Raw genomic sequence first — 17,092 nt, 5'->3', positions numbered from 1 at the left:
GTTAAGACAGACATTTTTACTAAATTTTTAACTTTTTAGATAATTTTCTTAAACCCCTAATATTTTAACCAATTATTTTAATTTTCCTAAATTATAATATAAAATTATTTAATAAAGTTTTTAAAAGAAAAATATTATTTATTTTATGGTTGGGAAGTAGTTATTGATGTAACAATTTTCTGCAAAAATGTTAAGGCATGACTGAATTTTCTTCTAATATCACATCGATGATCGATATGTTCTATCAATCGTACGGCTGTCACAATGGGATTGTGACAGACAGTAATTTTCACTCAACTGTGATACTTTTATCTAACGCAAACGAACAATCCACGTGTCATACCACTACATTATACCCGTCAGATCTTTTCTATTTCACATAACCCGCATTTTTTCGAAAATTTTATGACCATCACTCATTTTACATTATTACCTTCTGTTTCCCCTGAAAAGACACGGGTCTCCTTCTCATTTTCTTACTTCTTCGCAGACCAAAACGCTCACCTCTTTTTGTAAACGGAACCCTAACTCGATCCGCGGGAAAATTAGGACATTCTGGTGAGTGCAATTTCTTTTCTTCTAGAACTTGAATTCATTTAATTTGTATCCTCTGTATGCGTTAGGTTATGAAATAGGATAAGATTTTTATTGAGGAGGCTGGTGAATTGGGGTTTCGTTCAAGCAGATGAGACTACGATTAAGGAGAAGTTGAGGATCAAACGGGCAGGATTTCTTCACCGAATGGAGGGAGGTAGCGTCTCTAGACTTACTTGTTCTGGTACTGTTCATTTCCTACTTTAATTACGAATTAAGCAATTAGGGTTTTTGTGTTATAAGAGCTTAAAAAGCTATTTCTTGCTTTGCTTAAACTGGTGAGTTAAGAAGTTGAGTTTAGTAAAGTTCCGTTCTTTAAGCTTTATATCCTGAAACGTATTGTTTGAAGCTAGGTGCTTTTAGGTAGCTATGTGTGCTTAGCTCACTTTTAGGTAAACTTATGTGCATCAATAATGAAGTTGAGCTAGGGTTATTCTGACTGGTCAAATTATCCTTGTAGTTAAGTAGAACTGAATTTAGCAGAATTGCGAAGGTAGTTGAGAAGGGTTGATTATCAATACTGAACAAACAATATTTTGCTCTTTATATATGCTTGCATAGATGCAATATGGAAATTTATCACTGGCCTTATTCTGAGGTTTATTTCTTTTGCAATAGCTTGTGAATGGTTGCTTGCAATTTGCATACAATTTTGGGTTTCTAGTGACATTGAATTTATTTTTTAAAAAATGCAAGACTTTTAATTCTTCTCTGGGTATCTGTCATTTGCTGGTACACTGATCAGATTCACCCTCTAATTATTCAGTCTTGAGACCTGACAGATTTAACTTTATGCAAAAGTTTAATTGTTTTATGAATAATTAGATGTGGCAGTCGGCCATGCTGGCTTCAGCATAGCCTACCATACCTAGGGGTCAGACTGACCCGCTAAAATTGTAAGGCTTGCTACTCCCTGAGCTGTGCCTTTGCAGGCCCTTAAAGGGCCGACCTGCATGCTTTTATGGGTTGATCCACTAAATTATATGTATTATTTATTTATTTTTCTCATTCTTTTAATAATTAATTTAGATAATATCTTTTAGGTTCTTAAGATATTAATTATTAATTTCATATAGAAAACCCAAAAGATATCAATAATTAATAAATATATATCACAGGAAATACAAAACACATTAATAATCATTAATGCCTTTTTGGTTTCTTAAAAATATAATATTAATTTTTATTTTTTTGGATAATATTTTTTGTATTTTTAAGATATTAATTATTAATATCTTATGGGGAACCCCAAAAGATATCAATAATTGATAAATATGATATCATGAGGAATATAAAATGTATTAATAATCATTAATGTATTTTTGGTTCCAAAAAATATAATATTAATTTCTATTTTTATAATAAATTAAACAGTGTCAGGCTTGGTTTCTAGGTTCGGGCACGACCCGGATAGCCTACAGGCTTGACACATTTTGCTACAGTAGCGAGGCGTGCTACTTGCGGGCTAGACTAACAAGGGGGCCCAGGTCGGGTTGGCCTGCTACCTCTATTTATGATGTTTAGCAATTTGATTTTTATATTGTTTAGCTCATTTGATGCTTGGTATCTTATTTAGAGGGGGGAGGGGGGAGGGGGGAGGGGGGCCCCTTTTTAGCCCAATCCGATAGTGGCATGGCTTGTTACTGTAACAAGTTGTGCCAAGCCCACGGGTTGTTTGGATGTGCCCAGGCCTAGAAACCAGGCCCATGGCTGGCTTGACACTATTTAATTTATGTAAAAAAATATTACTAATGATTATTAATGCATTTGGTGTTTTTCATGATATTATATTTATTAATTATTGATATCAATGCATTTTGTGTTTTTCATGATATCATATTTATTAATTATTGATAACTTTTGAGTTTTCCATGAGGCATTGATAATTAATCTCTTGGGAACCCAAAAAAATTAGCTTAAAAAAATAAAAAGTGATATCATATTTTTAGGAAACCGAAAAAGTATTAATTATTATTAATTATTAATGCTTTTTGTGTTTATTATAATATTATATTTATTAATTATTGATATTTTTTGGGTTCTCAATGAGACATTAATAATTGATATTTTGGGAACCTAAAAGATGTTATCCAATAAAATAATTAAAAATATATAATTCAGTGGGTCGGTCTATAAAAGCACAAGGGCCAGCCCGCTAAGGGGTTGCGAAGGCATGGCACAGGGGGCCTTGAGTCGTGCTGCAAGCCTTACAATTTAGCAGGCCGTCCTAGCCTGTGGTAAGGTGGGCCTCGCTGAAGCCGGCCCAGCCCATTGTCACCTTTAATCTAATTGTTGGAAATATCTATGAAATATATAGAACCTTTTAAGCTGGGTATATGATTAACAGAGAGATTCTTCTCGCTGATTCGTTTCGTAAGGCAATCAGACTTGGAATTTGTGACAATAATTGGTAAAAATAAATTTTCTATTTCCATTCATTAGCATAGACAACTTCTATACGGTAGAATTTTGTGATGTTAAGTGTGTTGTTTCTGCTAGTCTCCTTGCATGGATATTCTGTGCATGTGGGGACTTTGTCTTTGTGTAATATGTGTTGTATTATCTTGCTTTGACTTGGTTTCTTTGCTTACCTTTGCACCATTGTAGGGATACACCCATGGATTATAATGAAAATGATAAGCAAAGCCAGAATCTTAAGTTAGCTGGTGAAGGGAGCACCAAATTTCCTCCAGTTTTACGGCCATATGCACTTCCCAAGTTTGATTTTGATGACAGCCTTCACGGGCATTTAAGATTTGACAGTTTGGTTGAGACTGAGGTTTTTCTTGGCATTGAAAGTAACGAAGATAACCAGTGGATTGAAGAATTCTCTAGGGGAAGTAGTGGCATAGAGTTTAGAACAAGTGCTGCAGAATCTTGCTCTATTTTGAGGCACAACAATGTTTGGTCTGAGGCCACTTCCTCAGAATCTGTTGAAATGCTATTAAAATCAGTTGGACAGGAAGAAAATATTCCTGGAAAAACTATTATTAGGGAATCAGATGCCTGTGATGAACTGGGTTGCTTGATAAAGCAAATGGAGCGGGATTCAAAAAATGATGATACTAGTCTTTCCAAAGCAGGTGATGCTATAGATGTAAGGCCTATACTATCCCTGAATGAGGTTTTGGGAAACTTTTCTAGTTCAAAGGAGGATGTGGCTGGTGGACAGCCACTAGCTGCTGTTACTTCCCAGAAAAATGAATCTGAAACATCTATTGTTGGATGTTTAAGTAAATCAATTTCAGATGCTGTCAGTGACAAGAGCATTTTTCCTCCTGCTAATGAGAATAATGTAGTTGATGAAATGAAAGTGGATACATTGGTTGAATCTTCAAGTGGCAATACAGAAGAAGATTCTGCTGCTTCAAGGATACAATTTGATAGCATCATTACTTCTGCCCAGAATACTAACATAAGCACTGGGGAGTTGAACTGGCAAGATGCCCAATGTCTGAAAAATAATATTAATGAAAAGGTAGATGTTTTACTGACAGAGAAAAAGGAAAAAGGGTTGGATTTTGTCCAAGAGGCTGAAATGATTGATCAGAATTTGGGTGTAAATGTAACTGAAAATGACACCAAACATCTGGGGAACCCTGGAGAAGGTATGAGAGGAAATGTGGCTTTTAGCGCTGACATTGCAGGAGAATCTTCTAAGGGGATGCTGAAGGGAGACATTGTAGAAGGATCCAATGAGGATGTTCAGAGTGGATATAATGAATTTGAGATCTGTGATTCATCTAAAGGAAATGTACATGAGGCATCATCAGTTGCCTTCAATCATGATAATAGTTTTGAGAGGCCTGGAGTTGAGGTCAGCAGTACTGATGATTCTAAAGCATCATTGTTGTTGGTGAATGAGGATAAAATTTTGGAGGGCAATGGTGATGGAAGCTGCAGTAGTTATGTAGAAAACATTTCTACTGTAAATGTGGAATGTTGTGCCACTGAACTGCTGAGTGAATCACCAGTAGCTCTAACTTCTGAAGGTGTTAATGATGATTCTGGAATTCACAAAGACGATTCAAATGCCAAAGTCAATGTTTCATCTTATATTCTGGGAGGCTCCTCTGAAATAAACGAAGAAAATGTTGTTTCCAAACAGAGTGGTGTTCGTAAATGTTGTGAAGATATTTCTGTTGATTTAAAGGAGATCACAAAGTTCCCTTCCAATTCTAGTAATGTAGATCGAGATGTTGGTGGATGCCTTATCATTGATAAAGCGGTTGCGCCTTCATCTTTGGGTCAAAGCAGCAAAGAAGATGAGTTGATAGTTTCTCAAATACACACTGACACTACTGTTGGTGATGAATCTGGTACGTAATGAATTTAACTACTATGGTTTTTCAAAAACAAGCTTCCGTATTCTGCTAATTCTAAGTCTTTCCTTTTGCAGCTCTGGAAAATGTTGACTTGGTATCTGGTAATACCTGGAACAGTGTTCAATCAGATGCTAGTTATGTAGTTGCCAAAGAAGCTGCTATCATCCATCAAGAGGTTCAAATGATGGATGATTGTAATGAAGAAAGCCAAAGCAATCCCCAAGTAGTGCTTAATGAAGTCAGAAATGAGGGAACTATGGAGGTGGAAAGTTGTCCTGCTGTCCCTAGTTCATCAAAAGAGGTTGATGGTGCTGAAGTACAAGTTATCTCTGAAAAGTGTGAGGAAGTAATCAAGAAAGAAAATCATGGAAAGACATCCTCAAAAGTTTCTGGTGATTATTTTGTTTATATAGATAATATCTCTTTTTTCTGTTAGCAATCATTTGAAGTCAAACTTAAGTCAGATTTTACACTATAACATACCCATACAACCACATATTATTAATATTATCCCCTTATATAGAAAACTCTAAGGTCTGCAGTAGAGATTGACTATTTGTACACAAACACACACGTGAAAAGAGAGACTTTCATAGAGGTTATAACCATATTTTATAAAAAGTTAGTGCCATTCCATCTGTCCATCTATTTTTACAGAATTTTTATGTGTTTTTTCTAAGAGTTTGAATGCTTGACAAATTACTGTGTTTATTTTCATATTCGCTGCAATAATTTCAATCTGTTTCTGAATTGAGACTCCATGATATTGATGACAAGAAATGGTTTTTTTTTCTTGGATGCAGAACCAATTTTAAAAATCTGTGATATGCTTGCAGAACCTTTGGAACAAAAACACTGTGCTGCAGTCCAAGATGGTCAGGAAGACAGTAAAGACATGTTAGCATCTGAAGACAAGAGTTGTGAGCAGATTGATGTGCCACATAATGATGGTGAGCCCTGTGATGTTATCAGTGTCTTTATTAATCAAGAAATATTTTTTTGTATCTCTGTTACCCCTTCCTCTCATTTGTAGGGGAGTAGTTCTTCCTTCTACTGGTATTGTTGATTGGGTATGGGAAGCATGTAAGATTAATATTTGTTGGGGTGTTTTTTTCTTTTACAAATAGGTACTGGTTATAATGGCTTCCTTGTTTCTTATTAAGAAATAAAAATGTTTACTTTGAAAATTGTTTCTGTCCTTGGATAGATGATGCTCTAGTTACTTGTTATATTTGCTAGAAATCTTGTGCCCGTTAAACTTGGAGTGTTGAACAACATCTTTATTAATTATGGGATTTAACATATTTCAGGCTCTAGTACTTAAAATAACTTAAGCCAATTTAATTTGGATACCCGTTACATTAAATACCCTTTCATTTTTCTTTTTCTTCTCCTTGTGTGACTCACAAATTTCAACATTATCTGTTGAAAAATAAGTTTCTCTTCTTTAGAGAGATGTATAAGTGCTATGTTGTGCTCTGTCTTGGGGCAAATACTTGCTAACTTATATCTGGGTATTTATTCTATTATTATTATTCAATGATTCAGGTGGTGCTTTGAAAATTCATGAAGGTTCCATTAGTTCTACCCCTTTGTCTGAATCTGATGCTAAGTTCTGTGCCTTGGAAAGTGGAATCAGTTGTGCCAATCCTGATAAACCTACCTGTGGATCTCCTACTGTTATTAGAGCTGCAGAAGTTTCTCTGAGTGAAAGTGAAAAGAATGTGGTGAAAGGATCTACAGGTCAGAGCATTCCAGTTTCTAAGGGCATTAATGGAGATGCCAACAATTTGCAGTCTGTTTCTCCAGATTTAAAAGGAAGTGATGCCTCCAAAAGTGATAAGAGTTTCACATTTGAGGTCAGTTCAATGGAAGATTTGTCTCAAAGAGAAGTCGGAAGAAGTTGGCAACCCTTTTCCACTATACATGTTACTACAGTGCAGCCGGTAAACTTTCTTACTATTGTAATATGTGATAACTTTGCCTTTGCTTCTGTGTCACTTATATTTCCAGATGTCTCTAGAAGATTCTTCCTGTAGCTTTATTCTCTAAAATTTTTGATGGATTTATGTTACTGTTTATTTCTAACATGTAACTTTGTGATCCTTATCCTGGGATATGTGTAAAGATTTTGGAGGGATCTCCTCCAAATTCTGGTGTTGGCCATTTGAATTCCTCTACTGCTCAAAGCATATGTCGTGGAGGTCTTCGGATGTCAGATAAAGAGAATGTACATAGTGGTTCCAAAGGCACATCTTACCGTAAGACAAGGCGAACATCTAATAAGGGAATAGGAAAAGACATTGCTGAAAAGGGAAATGCAGTGAAGGACACTGTTCCATTGAGACAGTCAGATAAAGGGGACAAGACAAACAATGTGTCCCTGAGTCCCTCTGGGATTTGCCAGCTTGTGCAATCGGGTGAGTTGCAGCACTATGGACATGTGGACGGCGGTATAATAAAGCCGTTTGGTGTTCTTGCTACCTCAGCATCTACTCTGCCAGATTTGAATACTTCTTCATCTGCAGTGTTTAAGCAGCCTTTCACAGACTTGCAGCAAGTGCAACTGCGTGCACAGATATTTGTTTATGGAGCTCTCATGTAAGAACTGATTTTTTTGTATAATTGTACAAGCTTTTTTTTTGAATAGATATGGCCTGTCTCTGTGATCTGGATTTTTCCAATTTTCAGATCAGTATGTCACCTGGAAAAGTAAAAGAAATGGAATTGTTTTGGTGGTCATGATTAGTTGACATGTCTACTTTATTATCTTTGAAATTGTTTCTGCAGTCAAGGTACAGTACCAGATGATGTGTACATGATATCAGCATTTGGTGGACCTGGTTAGTGTTATTTGATTTCCTATATTTTTAATTTTTTATGCATCTGACATGTAGCAGAAAGTTACTTCTAATAGAGCTGGTCATTTTTGACATGACATGTAAAAAATTGGGGTTGGGTTGAATATACAAATTCTAATTCAGGTCGAGTTTGAGTCAACATGTTTGTGGATCGGGTTGTGTTTAGGTTGACCCTTTAGGTTGACCCTTTATAACCCAAACACAAACTCAATGTTTTGTTAAAAAAATGGGTTTTTGGCAATTCTATATATCTGCCAAAATTATATATGTATATTTTTATAATTAACTTCTAAAGATGTACTTATATAGATGCTTAATTATGTTTTATGTAATGTAATGTTTAATTAGTGCCTTTTTTTATTCTTATTATATTTATACGTTTGCATAATTTTATTGTGCATGTGTATTAGTTCGTTGGGCTAGAATTCCTTTATTAGAGATTTTTATGAGCATTGGACAGAATGAACAGACAGTGAAGTTGTAATAGAGCAATTTTGTTTTGACAAAATGTGTTGTTTTATGTCAAAACGGTTTGAATAGGTTGAAATGTGCTGTGTTTTGACTCGAACTGACCTGTTTCTTAAACTAACCATTTTAAGTTGTGTCGTGTCAATTCATTCACAGCGTAGGCTGTGTTCAGATTGGGTGTTTTTGACATGATTCTAATTCATGCTTGGGTTGAGTATCTTTTGAACCAAGATTGCTTTAATATGTAACCTTTACCGAATTTATCTCTGCAGGTGCTAGAGCCACTGACCAAACAATTAAACATGTTGCGAACCAAGGCAAAGTTTCCTCCTCACCTCTTGGTCGATCTCCTCCGTTTATAAACCCTATGATACCTCATTCATCACCACTTTGGAGTATCCCTACCCCATCAGCAGATAGCTTGCGATCTGCTGGCATCCCCAGAAGTGTTGTTATGGATTATCAGCAGGCACTTTCTCCCCTGCATCCTCATCAAAACCCACCCATCAAGAATTTTGTTGGACAGAACACTTCTTGGATTTCTCAGGGCCCTTTTCATGGTACTTGGGTTGCTCCCCCACAGGCTTCAGCATTTGATGCTAATACTCGCTTTCCTGTATTGCCCATAACAGAAACAGTTAATCACACTCCTGTAAAAGAACCATCTGTGCCCCCCCATTCGTCTGGCATGAAGCATGTATCCTCTGGACCTATTATTCATAGCGTGAGTGCTGCTAATGTCTTTCCCAGGCCAGCTTCCATGTTTGACCCAAGAAAGGGTACGCAATCACCTGGTCAATGTTCTACTGAACCGAATTCTAGGAAAAGAAAGAAGGTCCTAGTTTCTGAGGATTCTGGACAAGTTATTATGCATTCTCAATCTCAAACAGAATCAGTTTCAGTCCCCACTGTTACTAGTCTTGTCTCTACTTCCATTGCCATCGCAACTCCTGCAAGTGTTATGTCTAAAGCCTCAACGGAGAAAGTCATCATGCCGTTATCTCCTGCAATTACTACTGGTCACCTTAAAAAAGGGGACCGAGAGACACAACAGAGAGATACTTTGTCTGAGGAGACCCTTTCTAAACTTAAGGAGGCTAGAACACAAGCAGAGGATGCAGCTGCCTTTGCTGCTACTTCTGTTAGTCAAAGCCAAGAAATATGGAATCAATTGGAAAAGCAGAAAAATTCTGGATTGGTACTGGATGTTGAATGCAAACTAGCTTCTGCAGCAGTAGCAATTGCTGCTGCTGCTGCTGTAGCGAAGGCTGCAGCTGCAGCTGCCAATGTTGCATCGGGTACTGCAATGGTAGCTAAATTGATGGCTGATGAAGCATTGGATTCAAATGTTTACAGCAATCCTAGTCTAAGTAATTCATCTTCTCTTTCTGACAGTGTGAAAGATTTGGGAAAAGCTACTCCTGCATCCATCTTGAAGGGTGAGAAGACCATTAGTGGATCTAGTGCGGTTATTTTTGCTGCTAGGGAAGCTGCTAGAAGGCAGGTGGAGGCTGCTTCAGCTGCTTCTAGAAGAGCTGAAAATATCGATGCAATTGTAAAAGCTGCTGAGCTTGCTGCAGAAGCTGTGTCACAAGCTGGAAAAATTGTTGCTATGGGTGATCCTTTGCCTTTGAGTGATCTCATTGAAGCATGTCTGGATGGTTATTGGAAAGTGCCCCAAGCATCAACTCAACTGATTGTGAAATCAAATAATGTAAATGGTGAAAGAATGAACATTGATGACATCAGAGAAGGCCTGGATACCTCTGCCAAGAATCCAAAAGAGGTGCCTTTGGGCAATAGAGAAATGCATACCACTAACCAAGGGAAATCAACAGTGAAAGAGATATCTGGGGAGTCATTTGAGGAGGGTGCTCGATTAGTAGATGGCTTTTCAGGTTCTGTTGCAGCTAGTGGAAAAAGTATGAAAGGACACAAGGGTGGAAAAGCATCCAGTTTGGCTAAAAAAAACACAGTCGTTCCTGATTCTGAGACGATACCAAGATCCTCTTCCATGAGTATTCAGATTGTGCATGAAAAGGACGTTGAACCATCAAAAGAGAACAGCATCAAGGAGGGTTCAGATGTAGAGGTTTGTGAACTTTGAGTAATTTGGAATTTCTGTTTATATTGAAGTATAACTTTTGCATCTTTACGTATTTTTGCTTTTTGGACTCAAGCTCAGATGTTGATAAATTTGAAGATTTGGTTTGTTTTTGCTGTTTGATTGTGTTATATGCCTATTTTTTAGTTGAATAACTTGGCCATTGTATCTCTTAGGTTTTCAAGGAGGGTGTGGAATTTAAAGGAGGCTGGTTCACAGCCCATGTATTGAGTTTGAAGGATGGGAAGGCATATGTTTGTTTCTCTGAACTTACTTCAGATGAAGGTAATGTTTTCTCTTTTAATTTGACCAAAATCTTATATGAGTCAGCTGAATGTATATTCTTTAACTACAAAAACATTGTGAATGAAAGAGATGCCAGTTTTGTGTTATATTTGGTGTGCTTTCTTTTTGGACCACTCTGGTAATATTATGCCATGTTCATGTTACTGCACAAAGCTTTCTGTAACCATGCTACCCCATAGCTGGAGGTCAGGACATTTGTTTGGTGAGTCTTGCCATAAAAGAAGGTTTATAGTAGTGTTATCCTCAACTGTCAAACTTACCTGGTTCATATGATAATGAGTTATCCACACAGTTCAATGCGGAGTCCATTAGGACAAGAGCCTAGTATGATATGTTCATGGAAATACCAATTACCTGAAGTCTTCTTATGTACAAGACTTTGCTCTTTATGTTGTGCATCAATTGTTTACATTTGTGTATTTGATCTTTAATATGTAGGCTCAGAGAAACTAAAGGAATGGGTGGTCCTTAATGGTGAAGGAGCTGAAGCACCCAAGATACGCATTGCTCGTCCTATTACTGCTATGCCATTTGAAGGTACGAGGAAGAGACGCAGAGCAGCTATGGGGGAGTATACTTGGTCGGTTGGAGATAGAGTTGATGCTTGGACGGGAGATAGGTATGCCCATTCTTTGTCCTGCATCACCTCTGCTTTATGTGTAGTCTTGATTCATATCCTTTTTTTTGGCACAAGATATGAAGTTTATTTGAGGAATGAAACTAACTATTGAGTGAGGATTAAATAACGCTTATGTAGGGGCTGGTACTATTATGTGTGACTTATAATGTGATGTGTATTTTACATCTTGCATTCAAGTTCAATATGGCTCAAGAACCAAAAATCCATACTATTGTTACACACATCAAATTTATGTAATTTTTCACCCCATCATTACTATTTTCTTGTATAATAATTTTGGTCCCCATTTAAGACTAAACCCTAGGTCGTTGGACTAATTATTTTCCATTTTTCTTGATTCTTAATGATAATTTAGAAAGGAATGATTTACAATTTATAGCATATCTGCTCTGTAAATTTTAGATTCCGAGATCTCCCTTCTCCCAACTGGCCATATATAGGATTATTGATTTAGCACCAATGATTTAGTTGCCAATGCTTTCAATTTGTATCAATAAGTGTTATTCAATTACTCTTCAACAATCTATGCTTCCTAATATTACTGTCTCAACTTAGCTCATGTATATGTTTCCTTGTTTCAGCTGGCGGGAAGGAGTTGTCACTGAAAAGAACAAGAAAGATGAAACATTGTTCACTGTTCGTTTCCAAGGTTTGTATGATTTATTGACAACCTTTGAAGGTTATATGCTAACTTTTATAGAATATAGAGCTTTTGGAATGGAAATGAGTGATGTTGTGGTTCTGCCTGCAGTGCAAGGAGAAACAGAAACTCTTAGAGCATGGAATCTCAGACCTTCTCTTATTTGGAAGGATGGGGAATGGGTCGAGTGGTCCACTTCACCAGAAAACAACCAGGCTTCCCATGAGGTTTTATATTTTCCTTGTGCTTTTTTGTTTGATATCACTCTGGGATGAACTCAGAAACTTTTCATCTTGTTACTTATACCTTGTCAAAACTCCATTTTCAGGGTGATATTCCACTGGAAAAGCGACCAAGGTTGGGCGATCATGCAGGCGACTCTAAAGGGAAGGATAAAATGTCGAAAGATATTGGCATTATGGAATCTAGGAAGCCTGATGAGCCAGATTTGTCAGCAAGTGAAAAAATATTTTGTATGGGAAAAAATACTAGAGATGAGAATAAACCTGTTACACTTGGAATGATACGGTGTGGTCTGCAGAAGGAGGGATCTGGAGTGGTTTTTGGTGTTCCAAAGCCTGGTAAGAAGAGGAAGTTCATGGAAGTAAGCAAACATTATGTGGTAGATCAGGCCAGCAAGAGCAGTGGGGCAAATGACACAGTTAAATTTACAAAATATTCGATGCCTCAAGGTCAAGCATCAGGATCTCGTGGATGGAGAAATGCTTCTAGGAGTGAACCAAAGGAAAAACGTGCAGCTGTATCCAAGCCAAAGGTTCCGAAGTCTGGAAAGCCACCAAGTGTTTCAGGCAGAACACTTATGCAGAAGGACAATTTTGTGAGTTCTTCAGTGTCTGCTCCTGATGATGGTGGGGCTGTTGCAAAGATCAAAGATTCTGCAAGGCATGTTGACACCACTTTGGAAAAGAATGACCTGATGGAGTTTAAATCCATGACTAATTCTGAGGGAGCACTGGAGGGTCCAATCTTGTTTACTTCAAATTCAATGCCTCTCACATCAAATACTGTATCTAAGAAAGCTTCTGCATCAAATTCTAAAACTGAAAAGGTGACTAAAGGGAAACTTGTACCTGCTGCTGGAAAGTTGACTAAAATTGAAGAGGACAAAGTCTTCAGTGATAATTCTGCAAAATCTGCATCTGAACTTGTTGAACCTCGTAGATCTAACCGCAGAATTCAGCCAACATCACGGGTGAGCCTTTGGATCTTCTAAATTTCTCTCTAAAAATTGTTTTTTATTTTTTTATTTTGGCATTTGAATCATTATTATTGTTGTTGTCGTCTCCTCCACCCACTGATTGTAGCCTATAGTCCTCTTATATTTCTTTTATTCATTATTGGTGCAACTCACTTGATTTATATCTAATCACCTCACACTTACTATTTAGAGAATCTGACGGTGGCTTCAGTTCCGCTTAAAAGAATTATGTATTATTCATGTGAAATTCTTCAACTGTCCTTAATTCATACATTTTGCCCCTTGAATATTTAAGTTCCTAGTGCCTAGTTCATTTTTAGCTTGTCTTTCAAACCAGCATTGTACTGAAAGATCTTTTGCTCATTGAGTCTTGTGATGTCGTATATACTTTCGGGTCACAGTAACTATACTCTGTTATCGATACTTTATGCAGTACTGTTTCGTTGTCCAATAAAATTATGTGTACACACTTTTGAGTATAATATTAAGTACACAAATGATGTATAATAAAATGATTGAGTGATTTTGAATTAAAGATATAGTAACACTCAATCTCATAACGATATATCATTTGAATATCCAATTGTGTATTCAAAAGTGTGTACACATAGCATTGCCTTTCTATTGTCCTATTTTTTAGTTTCATTTTGTGTTTGCTAATTTTATCAGCCTGATTTGCAACATAAAGTACTTATAGATCTTGTTGCCCCCACAGCTATTGGAAGGTTTGCAGAGTTCATTGATCATCTCAAAAATTCCTAGTGTTTCACATGACAAAAGTCAGAAAAGTCAGAATAGGAATATGCCTAAAAGGTGAGAGCTCAAACTTCAGAAATCACTAGAGATTTTATCATCATGCATGAATTACTGACTGGTTGACTGTAACAGGGAATAAGCATGGTTGAGACAAGCTCATACAATGATGGGATGGGATGGGATTGTGTAGAAAGGAAAGTCAGTAGTGTTATAGGGTGACCAACATAGATTTTATTATTTTGTGTATATTAATGACAGTGGAGAAAAGGCTAGCTAGGAATGGAAGTTGTTGCTTCCTTGGGTTTAGTTTATGAGAGATTTAGCCGGTAGATTTTAATATTGATTTTAGCTTTTATTAAAGTTATGATTTGGTCATCCTCCTAGGTCTTACCCTAGAAATAGGTGGTTGTATATGGGAATTTTCCATGTAGAAGCTTTGAAGATGATAAATTTTACCCTGAAAATATGCTCACCATGGGCCTCTCATCATTCTTTGGTGGTGCCAATAACATTCACAAAACCCTGTTAGTGGTGACTGTTGTAGTGCTGCCCGCTATATTCACAAACCTTTTTATGTATTTTGGATCCGCCTTCGTATCCTAGTTTCAATTCAATAGCCAGTTAATGGAAGTTGTAATTTGGACTCACTGACTGCCTGTGTCTTTATATGAGTTGGGTCTTATGATTTTCTTTTCAATACTATTTTCATGGAAGTGACAATCAATCAAAGTTGGCTTGCTTTCAATTATCGTTTTGATTTGGCATGAGCCGTAGAGCCACGCTAAAATTTTGATGCCACCAGTGGTCTCAAAATTGGCTAACTCGCGATAAAATTGATGTCATTTCATTTGTACGTGGCTGTGATCCGCTTAAACAAAGTGTTTCCTTATTCCATTAGTGAGGAAAATGTTCATCAAAGACATTAGGGGTTGTTAAAAATGGAGCACTAGAACTTTCAAACAAAAGGTTTTGATTTGATTTTTTATCACGTTGATTTACATGATATATTAGGTGTGAGTTGGGTTATTATATTTTACGTTTTTCTGTTCAACAAGCTCAGGGAAGGTTTTCCGGTTATTAAACAAATTGTTCATCAAACTTGTTATCTACTGTAGTTATCTACAGTAGTTATCCAGGCTTTTTCTATACTGTTTAAAATCTTTACTCACCTGGATTCTCTTCCTCTTTAGTTTTAACTTTGACGGTTGAGTCCAGGGTATCCCCATATTTCTTGTTTCTAATGTCACTGACTAATTTTTCACAAATACAAGAATGGGGGAATTCACGAAATACACCTCTTCCCGATTTCATCTCATCCGGCTCTCTCGTGAACCCCTGGCAGAAGTATCCCACTCCATCTTATGTCTTGCCATGAACAGAGCACTGGGCCTCTTCCCATTTGGTTCGATGGTCCTCTTATGCTCCATGTGTCTCCTGTAAATGTCCAAAAACAGATAAATGATGACTAAAATCATATAGATGCAGCAGCATCAAGAACAAAGGAACTAAAATCTGAATCTTTTATTATGAATGATGAAACTGTAACGAGATACAATATTTATTAGTCAGTTATACGTAAATAGACATCCTCGTTTTAGATACAGAAAAATCCAAGTAACTATACATCTTAGGGTATACAATTTGGTACCATTGACATGACAATCATTGTGACAGCTGTTACCTTGTTTGCCACATTGGCTTATTGCCACCTAAAATTTTAAAAAAAAAAAAAAATTTCCTTTGTCACATTCTTTCTAAAAACAAAAACTGAAACTTTTGAAAACTAGAAAGTTTACATCCACCACCATCAACCCATTCTCTACCTCAAACATAATAGATTGTCATTTGTTAGAACCATGATCGCCTGTCATTTTTCGAAACCACCATCGGCCATTGTTTTTCAAAACCACTGTTGGACTTCATTTGTCGAAAAAGTCGAACGACTTCTTAACTTTTTCTACAAGATTGGATTTGTTACAAAGTTAGACTTCTTTGCAACTTTTATTAGAGCAGTTAAAGTTGATTTTTATTTTTTAAACATTGATACACTTGAATGTCAAACCTTCAATTTCGTACTATTAATACTAAGAAATGTATTTTTCAACAAATGATTTTCAGAGAATGTTTAGACAAAACATTTAAGATTGCTCTACTTTTTAATATCTATATCGCTCTATTTTGGGCTTTTTTCTATTAGACTCCATTGATTTGTGTTTTAATCTAGATTACAACTTAATTATGTTCATTTGATGATGTATGCTAATTTTAATCTGGAAATACTTCAATGTTCTTCACTATATGTGTTAGGTGAGAATATGAATAAATGTATGTTTCATAGTCCTTGAGCTATATTGTGGCAATAAACTTGAAAAGATTTTTGACTTATTACTAGTATTTGTACAAAATTGTACACCTAACAAATACTTCTATGTGTGGGTATATATGAATAATTGTAATTTATTTTGCTATGCTACCATTCATAGCGTAGGAGAAAATTATTGGGAATATAGAACAAATGGATCGTATTATATGTTGAATATAACAAGAGGCTTTTCTTGTTCCTAATTGACATTTACAATCGTCTCTTTATGAAATAGGATCCAAGAAATCTCTTTTTTAACTCATCTTATTACAAGTTTGCATAGATTTACTCCTACATTTCAGTTTATTTCATAGAATCATTTATGGAATCCCATTTAATACATACTATTAAGATCACACATTAAACCTTGTAGAATAATCAGTTTTATGATTTGCAACAATGTTTAGTGGTTATGAAGATTGTTATTTTGCCTAGACATCTTTGTGGATCAAATCTTTTTTATGACCATGATGGGTAATATCATGGTTTTAATTTGTTTTTGTCTCAGTGTTTCTTAACAATTTTTAGTAGAAACAAATATCTCTTTAAAAATTTTTGAGGTTTTGTTTCCTTTTGTCTAAATATATGAGTTCAATGACCAAATCTCTCAAATTAAAACTCCATCATAGATAGAAATTTTGAAATGGGTAGTTTGTTTGTCATATTATGTTTATTGAGATTTTAAAGAATCGTTCTTTCAACACTATTATACTCGATCATTATCCGATTCATTTAGCTAATTTACTTGATTTACTTGATCAAGGATATATATATATATATATGAATGATAGGTATGCTTTTAAAAAAAAAGAATTAA

General features: G+C 36.0%; 1 protein-coding gene across 6 annotated transcripts; it reads left to right on the top strand.

Moving 5' to 3' along the window:
- The first annotated feature begins 409 nt into the window (after window positions 1-409).
- LOC123203916 lies at window positions 410-14,610 on the top strand. Of its 6 annotated transcripts, none has more exons than XM_044620400.1 (16): window positions 410-558; window positions 686-778; window positions 3,202-4,913; window positions 4,994-5,311; window positions 5,723-5,869; window positions 6,468-6,865; window positions 7,048-7,520; window positions 7,710-7,762; window positions 8,521-10,340; window positions 10,529-10,637; window positions 11,097-11,277; window positions 11,880-11,947; window positions 12,050-12,165; window positions 12,267-13,151; window positions 13,873-13,970; window positions 14,046-14,610. In XM_044620400.1, exons 3-16 carry the CDS (start codon window positions 3,212-3,214, stop codon window positions 14,050-14,052), a joined length of 6,375 nt encoding a protein of 2,124 aa, XP_044476335.1. In that variant the 5' UTR covers window positions 410-558; window positions 686-778; window positions 3,202-3,211; the 3' UTR covers window positions 14,053-14,610. The 6 variants fall into 6 exon arrangements, with proteins under 6 accessions (XP_044476335.1, XP_044476337.1, XP_044476340.1 ...); XM_044620402.1 differs by having other exon boundaries at window positions 411-558; window positions 686-751; XM_044620403.1 differs by having other exon boundaries at window positions 419-558; window positions 624-751.
- The last annotated feature ends 2,482 nt before the right edge of the window (window positions 14,611-17,092 follow it).

The sequence above is a fragment of the Mangifera indica genome, chromosome 20, assembly GCF_011075055.1.
Source record: "Mangifera indica cultivar Alphonso chromosome 20, CATAS_Mindica_2.1, whole genome shotgun sequence".
In the NCBI taxonomy this organism is placed as follows: Eukaryota; Viridiplantae; Streptophyta; class Magnoliopsida; order Sapindales; family Anacardiaceae; genus Mangifera; species Mangifera indica.
The sequence above is the reverse complement of the archived record's forward strand: the minus strand, read 5'-3'. Positions and strand labels throughout refer to the sequence as shown.